The sequence below is a fragment of the Geotrypetes seraphini genome, chromosome 1, assembly GCF_902459505.1.
Source record: "Geotrypetes seraphini chromosome 1, aGeoSer1.1, whole genome shotgun sequence".
NCBI classification, from domain to species: domain Eukaryota; kingdom Metazoa; phylum Chordata; class Amphibia; order Gymnophiona; family Dermophiidae; genus Geotrypetes; species Geotrypetes seraphini.
The window spans coordinates 415,058,175-415,078,580 of NC_047084.1; the positions used below are offsets into that span (position 1 = coordinate 415,058,175).

Sequence of the window (20,406 nt, forward strand, 5' to 3'; positions counted from 1 at the left end):
TTGGGACTGTACTATCGCCCACCTGGACAACCGGAAAAAATAGACCAGGACCTGGAGGCTGAATTGAGGCAGGTATGCAAAAGCGGAAGTGTGGTGGTGATGGGGGACTTCAACTACCCTGGGATAGACTGGAGTATTGGACACTCAAACTGCACGAGGGAAACAAAATTCCTGGAGGCTATAAGGGACTGTTTCATGGAACAACTGGTCACGGAACCAACACGAGGAGATGCCACTCTCGACCTAATCCTCAACGGGCTAGGGGGACCCGCAAAGGAGGTGGTAGTACTAGCGCCACTAGGAAACAGCGATCACAACATGATCCAGTGCAAGCTAGCAATAGGAACATCAAAGGTTAAAAGAACCACAATGACAGCACTCAATTTCAGAAAAGGGAATTACGAGGCCATGAGGAAAATGGTGGGAAAGAAACTCAGCAGCAGCTCAGGGAAGATGGAGACCATAGAAAAAGCCTGGTCCCTACTCAAGGACACAGTGCACAAAGCACAGAACCTGTACGTTCCCAGGTTTAGGAAAGGGTGCAAAAAGAATCGAACAGAAAACCCGGTGTGGATAACAAATGCAGTGAAAAAGGTGATAAGGGATAAGAAAACATTGTTCAGAAAATGAAAAAAGGACCAAACCAAGGACAACCAGAAGGAGCACAAAAGACATCAAAAGGAATGTCACCGAGTGATTAGGAAAGCAAAAAGAGAATATAGAGAGAGACTGGCAGGGGAAGCAAGAAACTTCAAACCATTCTTCAGGTACGTGAAGGGGACGCAACCGGCCAGGGAGGAAGTGGGACCATTGGATAATGGAGACAAGAAGGGAGTGGTAAAGGAGGAAAAAGAGATAGCTGACAGGTTAAACAAGTTCTTCTCGTCAGTCTTCACGAGAGAGGACACATCCAATATTCCAGAACCCGAGGAGATCATAAGTGGGGATCAGGATGAAAAGCTGGTCCAACTAGAGGTAAGCCAAGAGGATGATCTCTGACAGATAGACAGACTGAAGAGCGACAAATCACCAGGTCCGGACGGCATCCACCCAAGGGTACTAAAAGAACTGAGAAATGAAATAGCGGAACCACTTCGCCAAATATGTAACCTATCCTTAAAAACTGGGGAGATCCCGGTGGACTGGAAAATAGCAAATGTCACGCCCATCTTTAAGAAGGGATCAAGGGGTGACCCGGGAAACTACAGGCCGGTGAGCTTGACCTCGGTTCCAGGAAAGATGATGGAAGTTTCCAAGTTTCCAAGTTTAATTAGGTTTTGATTAATCGCTTTTTCTTAATTCAAAGCGATGTACATTAAAAATTACAGTATAAACATATTAAAACATTGAAGATAATTGACTGAACTTAAGACAAAAGAAGACAATACTAGAAACATATGGGAAAGAGAAGGCAAGAAGTTACAATTTAAAATAAAGATGGGGATCACATTTAGGGAAAGAACATGAGGAAGGGACTGGTTAAGGACAGCATCTGCGAGCACATAGAAAACAATGGACAGCTGAAGGCGAGCCAGCACGGCTTCTGCAAGGGAAGGTCGTGCCTCACGAACTTACTGTACTTTTTTGAGGGAATAAACAGCCAGATGGATAAAGGGGAATCCATAGACATCATTTACCTTGACTTCCAAAAGCCTTCGACAAGGTACCCCATGAACGGCTGCTTAATAAGCTGCAAGGGGATGTCCAACGATGGATCAAACACTGGCTGGCAGGCAGGAAACAGAGGGTTGGAGTAAAGGGCCCATACTCAGACTGGCAATGGGTTACGAGTGGAGTTCCACAGGGGTTGGTGCTGGGACCGTTCCTGTTCAATATATTTATTAACGACCTGGAGGCGGGAACAAAATGTGAGGTTATTAAATTTGCGGATGACACCAAACTCTGCAGCAGGGTTAGAACCACGGAAGACTGTGAAGACCTGCAAAGGGACCTAAAGAGGCTGGAAGAGTGGGCAAAAAGTGGCAAATGAACTTTAACATAGAGAAATGCAAGGTCATGTATGTAGGGAAAAAGAACCCGATGTTCAGCTACAAAATGGGGGGATCATTGCTAGGGGTAAGCAACCTTGAAAGAGACCTGGGGGTGATGGTGGACACAACATTGAAAGCATCAGCACAGTGTGCGACAGCCTCAAAGAAAGCGAACAGGGTTTTGTTTTATTTACAAAATACAATACAAAATATTTCTTGTATTCTGCATATTTCCAGATCACTGGTTCTTCATGGATCACAATAAAGAAGCCAATCAATCACTGGGAATTTATAACATAACATAGAAGTGAATCAGGATTATATCTCTAGAATTTTTAATAAAAATGTTTTCAATATTTTTTGAAAAGTTATATGGAATGTTTCAGGTTTTATATCCTTAGGGAGCATTGTCCAAACTTGCAGCCCAATATGAGAACAAATAAGAAAAAAATCCATCAGTGATCTTCATCATAAAATGCATGAGGACATACTTAAAGATTCAAATATGTGATTTGAAAACCATATAGTTGTATGTAGTATATATATTTTTTTAATAAATAAATAATTTGGAAGAGGGGGAGATACAATAAGAGATGTTTAAATGCCTCCATGGCATAAATACACAGGAGACAAGTCTCTTTCAATGAAATGAAAGCGCTGGAATGAAGAGGGATAGGTTGAAGGTGAGGAGTAACCTAAAAGAAATACCTGTTCATGGAAAGGGTGATGAATTCATAGGTGGAGACAAAGATTGTATCAAAATTCAAGAAAGCTTGGGTTACATACATAGAATCTCTAAGAGAGAGAAAAAGATAGTAGGTAGCATGGGTGAGAAGTCTGAATAGAACATATGGTCTTTATTTGACTTCATTTTTCTGTTCTAGAATTGGAGCCACGTATTAAAGTTGGAAGTTGGTTATGTGAATCAGCCTCTGATCTCCCTTACCACGAACAAATAAACTTTCTGAAAATGCTTTAGTGTTAACTATTCAGTCAATATTCAACCCACAGTGGTCAGCATTTTTATTTTAATGCTTACTGCCATGGGTAAACTTAGCCACAAAGTCAATAGGTCCCAGACCAGGCCCCTTAACTTTTCACTTTCCCAAAGTCAGTAGACACCAAACCTTGCCTCCCAGGCTTACCTTTTTGTTTATCCCTGATCTATCAGGGGTCTATGGACAAAAGTGATGCCCATTCACTCCTGCCTGTAAGAGCCTACTTGACCAACAGGGATAATAAAGGTAGGGTACTTACATAGGAGAAGATGGGGGCCTGGTCTGGGTTCTACTGGCTTTCAGGATGGACAGAGGGAGGGATTGGAAGAGGAAGAAGGCCCAGAAATTACTTAGGCCACTACCCAGGATTAGTATTACTTAGGTCATTACCCATATTCAGATTAATGCATGATTAGCTCTACAAATAGAGTTGGGAAGCCTTTTTGCTGTCCTAAATTTATCCATTTACTTATCTGGTTAGCAGTGTGAATATTGCTGCTAATTAGGTTTATCCTAGGACAAGCAGGCAGCATATTCTCACATATGGGTGGCATCATTCCTGGAGCCCAGCACGGACAGTCTGACAAGTGAACTTTCACTTTAAGTTTGAAAAAACTTTGTGACTGCCCACACCGCATATACGCAAGTGCCTTCCCACACGCTGAGGCGCAAGATTCCTCAGTTCTTCATTTTCCATGGAGAGAAGAAGTTTGTTTTATCCTGAACTCTGTTCAGTTTTTTACTTGCCTTCCCGCTTCGTGTCTTTTTTCTCTACTGCCAACAGATTATATCTACTCTGAAATAAACTAGACTATGTATAGCAAGTTCAGCCTATGATGCATTTGCAATATCTTCCAGAGCACCGGTTATGTCGGTTGCTATGAGATGCCTGGCTTGGTTACAAGTCCCTAATATGGACATTAATCTTTAAGATCCATTAGCCCAATATTCCATTTTTAGGAGATGAACTGTTTGGAGATTCTATTGAAGCAGCTACACAAAAGTTAACATTGCATGAAACCAGATGCGTTTGAATTGCCCATCAACATTTACAATACAAGGTACTGCCCTTTGGCTTGGAATCCTCTCTAAGATTCTTCACCAAGTGCCTTGTTGTTGTAGCAGCAGCTCTAACAAGTCAAGGATTACAAGTCTTTCCTTATCTCAACGATTGGCTGATAAGACGCTTCTCCCCAAGGTGTGCACTTGGCAACTCAGTCAACTTCTCCAAATAACAACTTCAACCCTTTCAAATTCTTCAGTTTATAGGAGCCCTGCTCGACACCGTACAACTCAGGGCATTTGTACCACAGCAAATACAAGACAACCTCATACAACTTTGCAATCATCTCATCTTCAAGCCATCTTAGCCATACACATGATGAGACTCTTGGGTCACATGGCCTCTACAGTCCATGTTATTCCCTTCACGAGACTTCATCTCAGAACAGCTCAGCGGTCTCTGGCATCTCAATGGTCTCAGACTCTCGATCCTTTTTCCCAGATTACTGTCACATCATCACTGTGTCAGTCTCTTCAGTGGTGGATGAATTCTTCCAATCTTTCCAGAGGGCTCTTATTTCAATATTGCTGCATCAGAAAGCTCTGACCATGGACTCCCCCATGTATGCATGGGGCTCTCATCTGGACAGTCTCCGAACACAGGGCCACTGGTCTGTTCAAGAAACAGAAGCTCCATATCAATCTCTTGGAACTCAGAGCTGTCCGCAATGCTCTGAAAACGTTTCAACACAGTATATCCAATCACGTGCTCCTTCTTTGCACAGACAATCAAGTTGCAATGTATTACATAAACAAACAAGGAGGCAAGGGTTCTCTAACTCTCTTTCAAGGGGCCGAGAAGATTTGAAACTGGGAGATTCCTCGTAATATCTTTTTGAAAGCGGCCTATGTTCAAGGAGAGCAAAACACTCTTGCCGACAAACTCAGCAGGTATCTTTGGCCACACAAGTGGATACTTTACTCCAAGGTTTTACATCAGGTTTTCTCCCTTTGGGGAACTCCTCAGATAGATGTGTTTGCATCCTCTATCAATCACAAACTGCCTCAATTCTGTTCCAGACAATACTCTCCTCATCAGCTGGAGGCAGATGTTTTTTCTCCTGGATTGAACGGACAAGTTTCTCTATGCATTCCATCCAATTCCACTCATTCTCAAGACACTGGTCAGATTCAAACAAGAGCCAGTCGCCATGATTCTAATAGCTCCTTGGTGGCCCAGGCAACCATGGTTTTCCCTTCTGCTTCAACTCATGGTCAAAGATCCAATAACTCTGCAGATCTTCCCTTCTCTTCTCACTTAGAGTCAAGGGTTGCTTTTACATCCCAATCTGCAATTGTTATACCTGACAGCTTGGTACCTTTCAGCATGACCTCATCAGTCAATGATCTTTCTGATCCTGTCAGAGCCATTTTAGATGCATTCAGAAAATCTTCCAGTCAGCAATGTTACAGTGGACACGGTTTTCAGCATGGTGTGCTCTTCATCATCATGTTGCTTCATCTTCCTCCATTTCTTCAATGTTGGAATATCTTCTACATTTATCCAACTCAGATCTTAAAATCACATCAGTCAGAGTTCATCTTAGTGCTATCAGTGTGTTCCATATTCAGATCAACAACAAATCTCTGGCTTTGCATCCTCTTGTTTTAGATTTATGAAAGGTCTTTTCGATATCAAACCATCTCTCAAACCACCTCCGGTGGCTTGGGATCTTAATGTTGGTCTCTCCAGACTAATGAAGCCTCCATTTGAACCAATGTCATTGGCACATCTTAAATTCCTTACTTCGAAAGTGGTCTTTTTAATCTCCATCACTTCTGCACATCGAATGAATGAGATTCAAGCCTTGGTGTCGGGCTCACCTTTTATAATTTTTCACCATGATAAGCTGGTTCTCCGCACTCATCCAAAATTCCTACCAAAAGTGGTCTTGGAGTTTCATCTCAACCAGTCTATCTCTATTGTGTTATCAGTTTTCTTTCCAAAATCTCATTCACACCCTGATGAGGCAGCTCTTCATACCCTGGATTGCAAACAAGCTTTGGCTTATTATCTACAAAGGACTCAATCTCACAGAACATTTCCTCAACTGTTCATCTCCTTTGACCCAAACAGACTGGGCAAGCCTATAAGCATGAGAACTATTTCCATATGGCTGGTGGCTTGTACTTCTTTTTGCTATGCTCAGGCTGGGCTGCAGCCAGGGAGCCATGTCATAGCACATAAAGTCCGAGCTATGGCAGCTTCAATTGCATTTTTGCACTCCACTCCCATTGATGAAATCTGCAAAGCAGCTTCTTGGTCCTCAGTGCATACCTTCACCTCTCACTACTGTCTGGAATCTTTTTCCACACCAGATGCTCACTTCAGCCAAGCAGTTTTACAAAACATATTTTCTTAATTGGCCAACTCTCCCTCTATCCTATTTCCATAAGCTAGGGAATCCCATATTTGAGAATATGCTGCCTGCTTGCCCTAGAATAAAGCACAGTTACTTACTGTAACAGGTGTTATCCGGGGACAGCAGGTAGATATTCTCACATCCCACCCACCTCCTCTGGTTGGTTTCTTAGTGTGCTTATGGAACTGAGGGCGGGAAAGCACTCACGCATGCGTGGTATGGGCAGTCACAAAGTTTTTTCAAACTTAAAGTGACAGTTCACTTTGTCGGACTATCTGTGCCAGGTTCCATGGATGATGTCACCCAAATGTGAGAATATCTCCCTGCTGTCCCCGGATAACACCTGTTACAGTAAGTAACTGTGCTTTTGGCTCCACCCATGCACTGCCCCAGCACTAATCAGATAGTGAAAGGGTGATTAGAGTTAATATTCAGTGACACTGTCTAAGTGCCATTGCATATCAAAGGATGGGCAGGAAGAAGTAATTTGTCCAAGCAGAAGGCTCTCCTGTCCAGTTAACTCATTTTGAATATTGGGTGGTATGAGTTTAATCCTCTCTCTTTATAATGCAGAGGTATTATTTCTAGCCAAGTCATTTGTTCCCAGACATATAATAACATCTGTTCTCTTAGGCTTCCACTTAGCATCATTTTTTAAACCCTTACTTTCTTCTCTGATTTCATTCACAATTTGGTTTGTGCTCCTGGAGGCAGAGGATCCCTGGAAGTTTTTTTTTTCTGCCCCTTGCCCCTGTGGTTTTAAATTGATTCCTCTAGTAATGAAATATTCCAGTTTTCTGGTTTGGACTATTCTGATATTGCCCGAGGGATATCTGGTACACTGGGTGATGATCTTCTTTAATGTGATCACATCAGATTCTATTATTGGAGCATCACTGTTTTTTTGAGGCAGAGAAGGCATTTTTCAGAGGGGGGGGGGGGTGAGTGTTTTTGTGTTGCAGCACATACCCTGACAGAGCCCACAGTAATCCATTTATTTATGGGACAGACCGAAGGTCCATCAAGCCCAGTATCCTGTTTCCAACAGTAGACACACAAGTCACAAGTACTTGACAAGATCCCAAATGAGTGAACAATAATAATGAATTCTGAATGTTTGGTTTTTAGATTGTACACCGCTTTGACCCTAGGAATTGCAGTATAGCAAATACCAATAAAATAAAGTAAATTAATAAACTGATTTTATTCTGCTTATCCTAGGAATAAGCAATGGATTTTCCGAAGTCCATCATAATAATGTGTTATGGACTTTTCTAGAGAATTATCCAAACCTGTTTTAAATCCTGCTAAAGTAACTTCTTTCACCACATTCTCTGGCGGCAAATTCCAGAGTTTAATTACACTTTGAGTGAAGAAATATTTTCTCCAGTTTGTTTTAAATGTACTACTTTATGGGCATGGAGATGGCATTTCTTCGTGTTGAATACTGGAGAAAGACCTTTGTATTGCAGCTAATTCTTTCCCTGGCTGAGTTCAACTCTTTGGGGCAGGCTCTAATGTTCCAAATAGATTGTTTTAGGATTTAAGGCACCGCAATACCTGCCTTTGTGAGTGCCTTAAAAGAATGTGAATACAGATACAATCATTGTAGAACAGTGTGCAGAATCTTATTTTCAAATGCCTCTTTGTACCATTCCAAGAATATGTTCACTTGGAAATGACTATGACTGCAGCTCACAAATCTTACTCTACATAAAACATATTTTCTTGGCTCTTGGCTTTATGCTTACACATATGATAGTATCCAGCCTATATTCAGTATTTTCCTCTTTTTACAGAGGTTGCATCGAGCTTTAAATACATCATTTAATGAGGAAAAATTTCAACAGAAGATGAAACGACTGGAAAGGAGGTAAACCTAATCTCTGTATTGGAATCAAATTTAAATAAATGCCCTATATTGAATTAAGCTAATTTTTATCTTTTTATATTTGCGTTAGGCTTCTCGAAAACCTGTTTGGCAGTGAGGTCACTAGTACAGGGTTTGGAAGCCCTGGCTTAAGCATATTCAGCTCAGTATATCTTTGTTTTGCTTCCTCAACTAAGTCAACTTTGGCAAGCTGCCCTTTTGCATCTATGGACTTGTAATTCCATTTGTTCTAACAAAAGCAGAAATAGAAATCCACGGATGCAGTGGAGAAAAACTAGACCTTGAGCAACTTCTAGGGTGGACCTGAATCAAGCTGTAATCTTAATTCATCTCAAACCTTTTTTTTTGCTTATGGCAGCATATCACCATTATAAAATTAGATATCCTGCTGGAAGAAACATAACATTAGCATTCGCATTCCCGTCACCTGCAACTGGAAGCTAATCACCATCAATCAGTAATCACACAACTCAGTTTTATTGGAATAAATATTTGGCCGCAGCTTTATTATCTATCTGAATATTATCTTCACTTACAATACAATCTGTGTCCAAAAACCAACAAACCCCCAATGCATATTTCACACACCCCCAGGGAGCTATTCGGTGTCGAAACTAGCTCCCGTTAAGTCTTTAAATTTATAACATTCCCCCAAACATGGCCCACGGTGATGCAAGGCCATGCTTCCCCTCCCCTCCCCCAAACATGACCCACGGTGATTCAAGGCCATGCTTCCCCTCTCCCCAAACATGATCCATGGTGACGCAAGGCCATGCTTCCCTTCGCAGCGGTATCGCATACGAGTGTTACATTTATTTATTTATTAACTGCTCATCTCCCAGATCCAACTGGGCCAAACCCCATTTTCCGCCCCTCCCAAAGCTGCAACCACCTCCCCCCAATCCCATAGGCTCCACCAAACCCACCCAAGTCGACATATAACATGTACACCCCCAACCCCACCCCACAACACTGACACAAAACATAACACCAGCACAAATGGGAGGGAGGGAGGGATAATCTTTTCCTGAAGAGACTAATCTACTGTTCCCCTTTCCTCACAGAGTTCACTCCAGAGTGCCACAACATCCAACCAATCACGTGACTGCTCCACCCCATCACCTTAGCAACCTCCCTAATCATTTTTCTTTCTTACAAGCTCTGTCTATTAACCCTTTCTTACCTCCTCTTATAAAATTGTCAATTCTTATTCTACAGACCCTTGATAACAATTCATATATTCCCCTTACCCTCTGTCCCCCCTCCCATTTTACCCAAATCATCATTCAATAAATATTACCAGCCAGTGATATCAGCTCAGCTAATGTTATATCACACCAGATGAATCTGGTGTTCTTCTAAATATTCATAGAATGCATGTCAAAAGGCCAGAATTAAACAAATGTGTTCCATCCTACTCTCATGCTTGCTTGCAATGATTTATTTATCCAAGTGCATATATCTTTTATTCACCCACTAGATACTCAAGACACAAATGTGTATACTGTTTCCTCAGTAATATTCTCACCTAACCCAGGTCAATGCTGACTTGGGCTAGTTTTGGCCATGTATATGCTTATCAAAATTTTAAACAGTTCTGAAAGGTTTTGCAGTAAAAATAAAGAACTTTTTTAAAACGTCAGTTCATGTCCATGAAGATCTATGGTGTGGAAGCTGTGTTAGTCCACTTTTAAAAATAATATAGTATATAGAAATAAAACAAAACAAAACAGAAATAAGGTTATGCCTTTTTTATTGGACTAACAATGCATTTTTGATTAGTTTTTGAAGGTAAGCTGCCTTCAGATCAGAAATATTTATTTATTTAAATTTATATCCTGTCCTCCCCAAAGAGCTCAGAACGGGTTACAGTTTACATTCATAGTGTTATAATATAGGGTTTATATAGTGTGTTCCAATATATCTTCATATAGGATTACTGGTGAAGGGTTGAGTGACTAGGCAAAAAGGTAGGTTTTTACAACTTTTCTAAACTTAAGAAGTCCTTTAAGGGCTCTGATATGAGGAGGTAGGCTGCTCCAGAGGCTTGGATTGTTTCCAGGATGTCTGGAGTTGGAGGGAGTGTCCTGATGGTGTTTGTAGGCATATTTCATCTTGGGAGCGTAGTGTTCTCTTTGAGGTGCAGAGAAGAAGTTTGTCTGAGAAGTATTTGGGTGTCATGTTGTAGAGGGATTTATATGCCAACATTAGGCCTTTGAAAATTAAGCATTTGGTTATAGGTAGCCAGTGGGCCAAAATGTATTTATTTAAGATATTTATACTCTGCTACATCCACAGTTCTTAGTGGATTACAATTCATATCAGTGCTGAAGAGACCGGGCTTATAGTTTTTTCAGTAGTCATGGGCTTGTAGGTTTTTCAGTAGACTTATTGCTGCATTTTGAACTCGCTGTTAACAAATATCAGAATATATGTGAAACATAAAATCATTACAATGGCAATCTCACAGGAAGAGAGAGGGGTGGATAAGTTGAGGTGCAGGGAGGGTTGATTGACTGAGAGACAGAGATATAGATGGGTGATAAGAAGGTGACAAAGTAGTATAATTTCAAGATTTGTAATGTGATAGAAAGCGTGGGGTTTTTTCAGTTCAATCATTTTATTAAGTTTTGGAACAAAATACAAAAGAAAAGACATAGAAAAAAAGAAGAGTGATATGGCATTCAGTAATATGGAACACAATATATGAGTGAAAACCTGGTTAACAAAGCTGCATGGTTAACAAAGCTACTGGGCATAATCATAGCTAACGAAAAGTGAACATCATGCCAACAGTAGGCAAAAACATGTAGTAGCGAAAGGAATGATATAACAGCAGTAGGAAAAACAGCAGCATGAATGGAATACCAAACTACACAAGGTATAGGGATAGAAATTGAATCAAGGAGTATCGGCAAGTATACAATACTGTGCCACAGGAGACCAAATCTTCCTATAGCGAGGGACTGTATTATTACATTCCACATTATGATATTCATAGGTACTTAACATTGTTATAGTATGCCACCGTTGGGGAACAGTAGCTTGCGAGGTGGTTTTCCAATGGGACAGAACAATTTGAATATCTACTACTAACATGATATTAAAGAGATGAGAAGACTCCAAGGACAGTACATCAGGAAGAGCCACTGCTCTGAGGATAAGGACAGCATAGGTAAATGTGGCCTTAATCTGTAAAATAGCAGTGACAATGTTCCAAATCTCTGCCCAAAACCTGTGAACAGAAGGAGACTCAAACAATAGGTGCTGAAAAGTGCCCACTGCCTCCTGACAGCTCCAGTATTGATCCGAACGTGATTTGTCTGTCATCTTACTCTTAATGGGAGTCCAAAAGGCTTTATGTGCTAAATAATACAGGGATTGTAAAGTAGAGGCTGACCCAAAAGGCCGGGAAACCGTACTCCTAAAGGACTGCCATTATGTAGCAGAAATGTTAGTCTTAAGGTCAGCAGCCCAAATGGATTGTATGGGATGAGGTGTCCGACATGCAGCCTGATTCATATAAGTATAATAAAATGAAGCAGCATGTGGCTGCGAGGAACCCTTATGCAAAAGTTGCAAATCAGACACCAAATCTCCCAGGTGTAAAGTATGTGTCTTCAGAAAGTGTCTAACACAATGACTTAATTGGGTATATGAGAAGTGCTGCGAGTCTAAAAGACCAAAAGTGGATTGTAAATCAGCAAAGAGAACAACAGTATTATCAATCAATATATCACGCATAGTATAGATTCCCCTCATACACCATTGTTTCCACCTGTTTGAAGAAAGTATCAGGAAAGGAATAAGGTAACATCTGTAATAAGTATAAAAGTCTAGGAGCCAGTGTCATCCGAATCGCTTTCAATCTCCCACACCATGTAAGCCACAAAGGGGACCAGAATTGACAAGTATTCTTTAAGGAGTATAGAAAAGTGTGGACATTATAAGAGAGATTGTGTAACGTGAACCCTAAGTACTTAAGCCAAGTGGGAACCCATTTGAGTGAAAATGCTGAAATCATTTGTGAAGTGCAATGTTTTATCTTTGTTCACTGTGTACCCCGTGTATCCCGAGAGGGAACCAAAGTGTTGCAATAAGGCAAGGACAGCTGGGATGGATTTATAAGGATGCACTAGATACAAAAGCACATCATCTGCAAAAGCTGTTAATTTGATGACTGCAGGGGAAGTGCCACCCACCGGTATACCCTGAATGAGGGGATGTGACTGAATGCTACGTAGTAAAGGATCTAATGCCAAATTGAACAATAAGGGTTATAGCGGACAGCCTTGCCTGGTACCGCGAGAAAGCAAAAAAGAATCTGTGTAGCACCCATCAAGAAAAACACGTGCTTGCGGACACGAATAGATGACCCGAACCATATCAATAAAAGGATTACCAAGTCGAAACCAGTGTAAGGTGGAAAAGAGATACTCCCATTTTACGTGGTTGAATGCCTTTTCGGCATCTAGGGCCATAAGGCATATGGGCACACTAGATTTAATAGCCTGAATTTGTAGGTGGCTAAGGACTCTGGTATTATCAGAAGCCATACGACCCCAGACAAAGCCACATTGGGAAGGAGAGATAATAGTAGGCAGGCAGAGGACTAGACGATCTGCTAATACTTCAGCATATATTTTAGTCATAATTTATCACCGAAATGGGGCAATAATTTTGAGGACTCAAGGGGTCCCTCCCAGGTTTGAGAAAGGTGAGAATGGTGGCTTCCGTGAATGTTCCCGCTGAAGATGCTGTAGCAATGAAAGAGTTATATAGTTGTAACAGCTTGGGGCCTAATGGCATATTGTGGGCTTTATAAAATTTGGCGGTAAAGCCATCACTACCCGGTGCCTTCCACGATTTTCAAACGTTTAATTGCCAAGGAAATGTCAGATATTGTGAGAGGAGCATTAAGGGCCACAACCTGAGAAGCACGAAGAGGAGATGGGGTTAGAGTGTTAAGAAATGCAGATATCGCGGCGTGGGATGGTGAGACACCTGACGTTTACAACTTTCTATAGAAAAGCATAAATTACTTCGCTATTTCCGCTGTGTTGATGTATAGTTGATCCCCTACCATCAAAGCTTGAACTTTGAGGGCTCGTTGCTTACATCGAAGGAAATTGGTTAACAGGTGCCCAGATTGATTTTGGTGCATATGGTAGAACGCACTTTGTTTATAAAAAAGCACTCCTGCCTTTTCTGTCAACAAAGAACTGTAGTTTGTGAATCTGGGCTTGTAAAGCAACTGTCGGTAGAATAGTATATATGGATTCCAATTGCTTAATGTTGTGCTCTAAATGAGGCAAAAATTGGGACTGAATTTTGGCTTTATATGCAGAAAAGCTAATGAATTTCCCTCGAAGATAGGCTTTATAGGCATCCTAAATTACATGATAGGGGAGATCTCCCATGCCATTGTACTAAAAAAATTATTGGGTCCAAGACTGGAATTGAGACATAAAATCTTTATCTCTAAGGAGTCCTGAATTAAATCTCCAGTTCTTGGTTTGGATTGTGGGTCAAGAGAAAGACAAACGTACAGTGATGCAGGCATGATCCGAGATGTGAATGAGCTCTATCGAGGAAGAAAGAACTGACTGAATTAAGGTATTGGAAACAAATAAGTAATCCAGTCGGGAGAACGATTTATGGAAGGTATAATCTAAAGTAGTCAGGTGAAAAAGGCGCCAGACATCAGTAAGAGACAATTCGTGAATCATATGTAACCAGTGGGAATGAGCCTTGTGGTGTTTATATGCACTATGAGATTTTCTATCAAGATGAGAATCTAATACCATATTAAAGTCGCCTCCAACTATATAATAATCTGAAGGGTGTTGAGTAAGTGTGGTGAGGAGCTTTTGATAAAAGGGAGGGTCATCCTGGTTCAAACCATAGATGTTTAGAAATGTATATCTACAAGAATCAATAAGGAGTGTAACCAGAACCCATCTACCTGCGTCATCATGGCAGGAAGCTTCTATCGTGTAAGAGAAGTGTTTGGAAAGAAGGATAGCCACCCCCCCTTACGTCCAACAGCAGGGGAAAAAATAGTCTTTCACCCACTCTCGCTTGAGTTTGGTCAATTCAGTAGAATTTAGGTAGGTCTCCTGTAGGAAAATGATGGAAGCATGCAAATGTTTAAAATATAATAATAATTTCTTACATTTGATGGGGTGAGAAATACCTTTTACATTCAGGGAAGCTATTTTAGGAGCATTCATCTCAGCGGATAGAAGTATCCAACATGCTCAAAGGGCAACACACACAACCTGCTGGAACCCAGCTACTGGCATACGAGAAGGTAGTCCACCAAAGAAAAAAGGCATCCATAACCAATCACTCATATATTGCTCATCAACACATGCATTCCCCCTAAAACAAACAAATCAAAAAACCCCAACCACTCCATACCATTCATACACCCCCCCTCCCAGTCACCAACTGGAAAACCCCACACATAATAGAACTTGAGGGATAAGGAGCCCAGATAAGGGAAAACCGATACACCCTCCTCCCCCACCCCCAGCCATAAAAATAATTCAGAACATCTGAACAGATAATGCCAATAATAACAAATATTGAAATATGTAATCCAAACCAGTTTGTCAGAACTTACGAAGAAACCACTAAAGGAAGGCAAGAAACTCTAATGCAAGCAGTAAGAGAACATAAGTCAAACCACCACCGGAATACTGTCCTGGAAAACCCTGGCGACAGGTATTGCATAGGAAGGCACCAAGGCAAAATCTCCATGCAGGCCAAGAGTCTCCAACAGTTAATCAGCCCTGGTCTTTGGCTGTGTCCATCCTGGCGAGATCTTCCTGATTGGCAATGAATACCTGCAAATTACTAGCAATTGAAACATGGAGGTTTTGTTTTGAAAAGTTATTTTCATACGGGCAGGTGCCATAAGACCATAGCGCACATCTAGGGCCTTCAAACGTAAGGCAAGAAATTGAGAGTGCTTCATCGCTTTTTCCTTGGTGGAATTCGCAGAGATATAAATTTTTTGCCCTTGCCAGGTAATGTAGTGCTGTGAACACATTTTAGCCAGAATTTGATTGACTTGCTGGTATTGAAGAATTTTAATAAGCACTGCCCGTGGCTTTGACTGACTGGTCACCATCATCGTCGGTACACGGTGCGCCCATTCAAGCTCAAAGGGGCGGTCAAAGGTGAGATTAAGTACTTTAGGCAGCCATTGTTCAAAGAACTTGATCGTGTCATCCCCCTCTGTACGATAATAAAGACCATTCAGCTGCAGATTATTTTGTCAGCTTCTGTTGCTGAAATCTTCGCACTTGATTTCTAGACCTGTGATGGCTTTACGATCCCACTTCTGTTGCTCTGTCAGCATTTGGTTTCAATAGAGGAAAGTCTGGAGTCCATAGATGTAATTTTTGCGATAAGATGTTCAATTTCTGTCTTAATGTCTTTTATATCTGATTGATTCTCAGTAAGCACAGCGGCAATATGTTTTAGTTGCTCCGTGATCTCTCCCACGCCATCGTCCATTAGCAACACTCCTGTTGTCTGAGATGGAGATGGAGAATCAGGTTTGGGGCACTTAGCGCTCGAATTTATGCTAAATACTGCCTCTATTTTGCCCAATTTAGGTTGAGGCAAGGTTTACCCTCACTCCAAACTAAAATTGAAGCGATTGCCATCTTGTTCATGCTCTCTAGCGCCCCCTCGTGATAGAAAACTTATAATATAGAGCAGCAGACACGGTGACTATAGTCGTCAAGTCAGAAAGGTGTGCCCTACGATCAAAGTGACTGCCTTATGGGAGAGATGGAGGCCAATGTTAGAAACACTTGATCTATCAAATCCCAACCATGCTGTAAATGGATGGCAGTCTACTCTGTTGACTATCCTTGATGAGGTTGCACCCAAGCGGGAAAGGGTCATGTGGATGGGTCCTAAATGGATGATATGGATATCAAAGGAGTTGTTGAAGCATTGTAAGCAATTGAGAAAATTGGAACGAGCCTGGCAAAAGAGAGGAATTGAGAGTGATAAGGTATGGTATTTTGAGCTTTTGAACATATATAGAACAATGAGGGAAGCGAGAACAGACTATTATAGAAGTAAGGTTCTCTCTGAAGAGGTGAAATATTTGGGTGTGCTAGTGGACTCAAAATTAACTTTTTAAAGGATACGTCCAGGTGTTGATACAGAAAATTTTTTCAGGCTGCATCTGATAAGCAAACTCAGACCGTATTTGAGGGTTGGTACTTTCAAGGTAATTTTGCAGTCCATGGTTTTGTCATGTCTAGATTATTGTAGCTTAGTACTTTTGGGTTTACCCTTTACTGTGTTAAGTACGTTGTAGGTTGTGCAAACTTGCTTGTCAGAACGTTGTTTCGGTTAGATAGGACTGACCATATCACTGATTTATAGGTAAAGTTATATTGCTTAAAGCTGGAGGATCACCTTCACTATTATAGACTATTAGTGATGGTCTATTTGTGTGTGCATGGAATGGACCCGGAAAGTTTGAGTTTTCTGTCTGCCTTATGACCCATTACCAAAACTTCATTCTGTCAAATACCTGAGATTGGTAAGTTCTAGAACTAGCACGTTCTCTTGTATAGGTCCTCAGGAATGGAATGGAATACCAATGTATATACGACAGCAGGGAAATTTGCGTGACTTTAAGAATTACTGAAGAAACATTTGTTTTGCAGTATGAAATATGGGCACTGAGTTTTAGAGTAACGATGTAAGCGCAGGTCGCCGAATTGTTGATGTAGATTTGTATTATGTACGTTGATGTTTCTAACTATTGTGAGTGTTTTATTGTGAGCTGCTTTGTATAAAGCGGGTTATAAATGAATAAAAACAAAACCAAGGTCTTTGTTAAATCCTGTCTGGTCGATGTTCAGATGCCTTTATTAGTATTCAGCCTCCTGCACACTGCAACCAGTGTTATCACAAATTTGAAGCAGCCTGATTAAGTGTGACTCGCTAAAAGTGGCATGCAATCAGGGCTTTCAGGGGATTCAGTGAATTCCCCAGCTCTATAGTTCTGCTTTTTTTGTTAGTTACTTTACGCTTGATGCAGTTTGATTTGTCAATCAGGCAGTGACGTCAGAGGGAGAGCCGAGGCTGGCGCAAGCAGCAAGTTGGAGATGCTGCTCGTGCTGGCGGAGAGGTGCCAGCGCCCCCACCACGATGGAGACCGTGGCAGTCCTCCCCTCTCCCCCCTTACTATACCACTGATGATGAACATATTTATTTATTTATTCAATTTTCTATACTGTTCTCCCAAGGGAGCTCAGAATGGTTTACATTAATTTATTCAGGTTCTCATGCATTTTTCCCTGTCTGTCCCGGCGGACTGACAATCTATCTAATGTACCTGGGGCAATGGAGGATTAAGTGACTTGCCCAGGGTCACAAGGAGCAGTGTGGGTTTGAACCCACAACCCCAGGGTGCTGAGGTTCTAGCTTTAACCACTGTGCCTCACACTAAGGATCCCCTGATGCTGTTTGTTTTTCCGATGTGAGTGACTGTGGGGTCCTGTGAAATGTGTCGGCATAGTTTGCAGCTTGTTCTGTTGCAGGGATGGATGCCGTGTTGGGAATATTTCTCTCAGTAATTCAACCTCCTAGAGTAGTAGCTTTAAATCTTTTATCATTTTTCTCTGCTTTTCCAGCTCTAGATTGTGTGTCATTATCAGGAGGATTCTCTCTGTGGTTTTCTTGTCTTTGTATTGCAATAGGTATTTTCTGGGTATGTCAAGGTGGGAGACAATATTCTTGGGGATTATTTTGGAGTTGTATCCTTTCTGCTTGAAAGATTCAGTCGAGGTTTGAAGGTCTAGAAATGCTCACCATCTGAGAAACATTTTTATATTTCCTTTTACAATCCACTATATTGTATACCACCATGAATAAATCTCTTCATGAAGGCAGTTAATAAATCCTAAAATTGATACGTACATTATTTGTCTTATCTAAGTCTGCTTTTTCTGTTTGACTGTCATTCAGTTATGTCACAAAATAGTACTTAACATTCACTATACTTTTTATATGTATATAATCAAAGCTCAGAATTGAAAGTTGCTAAGGATTGATTTCTCACAAAGTATCTGTAAATATCTTCTTTCCCTCCAGCCAATCCCAAACCTCCATCTCCTCCTCATCCCCCCCCCTTCCCCTTGCAGTTAATAACAGGGTTTCTTTGCTAATGGTGCAGTCAGATTAAACCGGAGACCTCCTCTTCCTCTTTTTCTTGGGCTAAAGCTGAACACCTTGCCTCTTCCTCTACTTTCTTTATTGTATTCAACCTAGAATGGGCATTTTCCCCTTCTGTAGAGTTTCCATCTCTCTCTCCCCCAACTCATATTTTCTCTTAAGTAGCCCTTCTTTTCCATTTGTAGCTAATCAGTCTTTCATCTTTGCCCAATCTTACTCCCTTATCTTTCCATTTCCTTTAAATCATTTCTTTGTAAACCCTCACCCCCTTCCCTGCTGGTTCTGCTCCTTCTTGTGCAGCTCTGTCTGTTGTATATGTTTTCTCTCTATATATGTAATTACCTTTTCCTTTCCTCATGCTGTTGTCTTTTCATACCCTTCCTCTTTGCTCTGCATATTCCCTCCTCCCTTACCTTGCCTTCTTTTGTATAATCTTTCTTTTTCTCTGATACTGTCTTCTCTAGCTGCTGTATTAGCTGGCATGCCTTGCTTCCTTTCCAGTGTGCAAAAGCAATCTTTGGGCTTTTGCAGACTATTATACTTATGGCACATATCAAGGTCTCCTATAGATCAACTTCACCCTCATTCTCCCACTGAGCCAGTATAGTCTCTTTAGGACAGTAAATAATGGCATAGTCTTAGCATCAAATAAATCTGGTCTCTCTTCTCCAGCTTCATGATCTGACAAACTCCTTGGGCTCCAGCAAACTTTCACTTTTTACCTAATTTGCCACAGACAAGTACACTCTCTTAAAGAGAGGACTGGCACATTCCCTTCTGACTCTTGCAAGCTGATTCTATCCCATCCAGTCCCTGCAGGCAGATTCTGTCTTGTACAGCTCCCCTGTACTCTGTTAAGTCTCTTCTGGTTCTCACACATGTCAAGACATTCTCAATGAGTGCCTACACAGGTCAGTTCTGTCTCTTCCAGCTCCCATGGTCCAGCACTGTCAACTTAATCTTGGCCCTCCCATGAGTCAACACATTTCTCGGGGTTTCTGCAGTCTGGCATAGTCTCCTTAGCCACAAGCTGGATTGTTCATTTTCCTCCAGTTCCTTTGGTTATACTAAATGTTCTTATTCCATTCACAGGTGCAATGTAGGAAACAGGCAACAGACTGTGTGGAATACTGCCAATCAAAGTAATTGTAACCGTAAGAAATATATCCCCAACGCAGAGGAGCAAAATGAAGCCAGCTGTGAGAAACAACAAGATATGCCTCTGAGCCAGAGACGGCGAGAAATCCCAGCCTTGGTAACTACAAATGGGAAAGCAAACTCCCTTGACATTGCTCAAACCTCAGTGATTCAAGAGCTAACAGAGCTGGAGAAGCAGATCCAGATGATTAAGCAGGAGCTAAAGCTGGCTATTAGCAGGAAAAATGAACTAGAAGAGTACCAGAGGACACATCGGCCGGCAGAGTCCTAAATCTGCCACATCAGAGCTTTCAGCTAGTGAAGCCACTTTTGCTCCGTGCAGAAATGGTACGGACAAGCAGAGCAACATGGCCCTTGAGGAAGCACCTGGTAGCCTCCAAAGGCAAATACTGAACTGCGGCACTTTGCCACTCCACGGAGACTTTTTTTTATGTTGGAATGAACCTATTATTATCTAGTTGGTTAACTGTTATCCAGTGTGAAAAATGTGATCTTGGACCAAAGGGTGTTTGACATGGAAAATGCCACTTGTCGTTTGCCTTGCACAGAACTACATGAAGGTTTTACTTCTGAGCTCTCAGAATGCATTGAGATTAAAAACTGATTTTGAATTATCAACACAAATTGTGTCTTTTTGCTAAATATCTTGCTGCAAAGATGTTAGTTTTAAATATATTTCTTATAAATGGACAATGAAATTTGTGCTCTGGCTGCCTTTTCAGTAATTT

At 41.3% G+C, this 20,406-nt stretch overlaps 1 protein-coding gene across 1 annotated transcript in view; it reads left to right on the forward strand.

The window, feature by feature from the left end:
• GRIN3A (glutamate ionotropic receptor NMDA type subunit 3A) overlaps positions 1-20,171 on the forward strand; it is a 358,631-nt gene extending 338,460 nt beyond the window's left edge. The window contains exons 9-10 of the mRNA XM_033918694.1: positions 8,214-8,287; positions 19,613-20,171. Coding sequence (XP_033774585.1) covers positions 8,214-8,287; positions 19,613-19,949 — 411 coding nt within the window. The 3' untranslated portion in view covers positions 19,950-20,171. The remainder of the gene's footprint in view (positions 1-8,213; positions 8,288-19,612) is intronic.
• The last annotated feature ends 235 nt before the right edge of the window (positions 20,172-20,406 follow it).